This window comes from Lathyrus oleraceus, chromosome 7, assembly GCF_024323335.1.
Source record: "Lathyrus oleraceus cultivar Zhongwan6 chromosome 7, CAAS_Psat_ZW6_1.0, whole genome shotgun sequence".
NCBI classification, from domain to species: Eukaryota; Viridiplantae; Streptophyta; class Magnoliopsida; order Fabales; family Fabaceae; genus Lathyrus; species Lathyrus oleraceus.
The window spans coordinates 358,235,208-358,237,255 of NC_066585.1; the positions used below are offsets into that span (position 1 = coordinate 358,235,208).

A 2,048-nucleotide genomic window follows, 5' to 3' on the forward strand; every position below is an offset into this window, starting at 1 on the left:
TACGCGTATTGGACACCAAAAATGCACACCTCTGGTGAAACGCGTATGATACGCGTATAGACGAAGCATACGCGTATGATACGCGTAAGGGACCAGGCCATACGCGTATTACCTTATGATACGTGATCTGTTACGCATATCATGTTTTACACTTGTTTCAGCAGCGTATGATACGCGTATGGCAGAGTGATACGCGTAAGGTACGCGTATGGGAGCCTGATACGCGTATTGGCAGCGTATCATACGCGTATCAGTTTTATGGGGCTGCATATATAGTTTTTGTCCGTACGGACTTCATTTTCTCACTTTTTCATTACGTATTTTCTGCGTATTACTGTGATTTTTCTCTGTTTTCTTCTTTTTCCTTCAGTCCACAGATTAATATCATGTCTCAATCACCAAACGAGATCAACACATTCCGTACCACCTACCATGAAGATCGATATGAGCAAATCAAGAATCGCAACATGGTCGAAGAAAAACATTGGATGTATCAGAATGACACGTATCCAGAGGTCACTAATATTCTGAAAAAGCAGAAGCTGATATACTTCAATGACAAAATCCAACCGGTTTCACTGGATCTGATCTGGGAGTTCTATGCCAATGCACTACGGGTAACATCTGATGAGGAAGACCCCACAGGGAATGCATCGTTCGTTTCATGGGTAAGGGGCAAAGTGGTCAAATATGATGGGAAAACGATTAACAGTGTGCTGAAATGCAAATTTTATGAGTCCATTTGCCCGTTTGCCGAAATGAAACGATCAGACAAGAACTACTGGCCTTACACTGATATGAAGAACTCACTGATTAGGCCAGGTCACGATTGGGCACCCACTTCAAAAATTTCTCCGGCGAAGATTATGGTGGTTGATCTCGCTCCGATTCCGAAGGCATTGGCCTATTTCATTCATCATAATCTGAGTACTAATCGAAGCGGGTCAGAATTGATATCAGAACGTGCCCTACTGCTCCATCAGATCCTGCATCAGAAACAAGTGAATATTGGACAGATCATCGCTGTTGATATGGATGACATCGCTCAGTCGCCTAAGAAATCCTTAGGCCACGCGACTGTGATTTACCTGCTGTGCAAGAAAGCGGGTGTTCCGGATTTCCCTGATTCGCTGATGTTGCGACCGGCTGCACCGCTGAACGCCCATTGAATGAAGGAGCGGACGGTCACAGATGATCCGCCCCGACCTCTGAGGCAACCACGAGACAGGGAGGGAAGCACCAGTGCTCCGCACCAGGAGGCTCAGCCGAATGCAGCAGAGACACAGCCACCTCAGCCTCCTCCAATTGATGAGAACTCCAAAGAGTACCGGATGCAGATGTCCCAGTTTTGTGTTATGCAGGATTTCTGTTTTCAGTATGGGCTGTCAGGGAGAGTTCTGACTCATCAGACTGATCTGTGGGAGGAAGCACATCGCTTCAGAGATAGATTCTCCAGACCGCCTCCAGCACCTCATTTTGGCCAGTTCACCTTTCCTTGGTGGAACCAGCCAGTGCAGATAGGGGGAGAGATTCCACAGCAGCCACCGCACCAGACACCACCTCAGCAGCAGCATACTCCGTCGGGCAACACAGAGACATTGACGCCTATCTCTGCCTTCGCACGAGGGCACACTATGTTGGACCCGACAGATATGATTAACTTTGATACCCATATGCAGGACGGTGGACAGAGTGATTGATTTTGATTATGTTTTTGTACTTTTGGTTTTCTTTGTGTAATTTTTGGTTTTTTTTAGTTATTCAGTTTTAATTTCTGTTGCTTTGATGTAACCACCTATTATGGGTTGGCTTCTTCTAATGAATTTGATTTGGTTTACCTCTAGTTTCCTGTTTATTTCATTAGATACGTGACTATGTCTGGCTATTGGTTTTCTTGATCACGTACACCAACTACTTGGGCGTTCTCTCTTTCAGTCCCCTGATTGTAGATACTGTTGTTTATGATTGGACGCACTGGTTAAGATTAACATCAGAACCACGAGCATGAGCTTTGAACTCAGAGGTATGATAGAACAAGTCAGCTTAAC

At 45.3% G+C, this 2,048-nt stretch overlaps 1 protein-coding gene across 1 annotated transcript; it reads left to right on the forward strand.

Annotated features, from left to right (window-relative positions):
• The first annotated feature begins 1,169 nt into the window (after window positions 1–1,169).
• Window positions 1,170–1,700, forward strand: LOC127103831 (uncharacterized). The gene has a single exon (XM_051041072.1). The coding sequence runs from the start codon at window positions 1,170–1,172 to the stop codon at window positions 1,698–1,700; it is 531 nt and encodes a 176-aa protein (XP_050897029.1).
• Window positions 1,701–2,048: the final 348 nt, after the last annotated feature.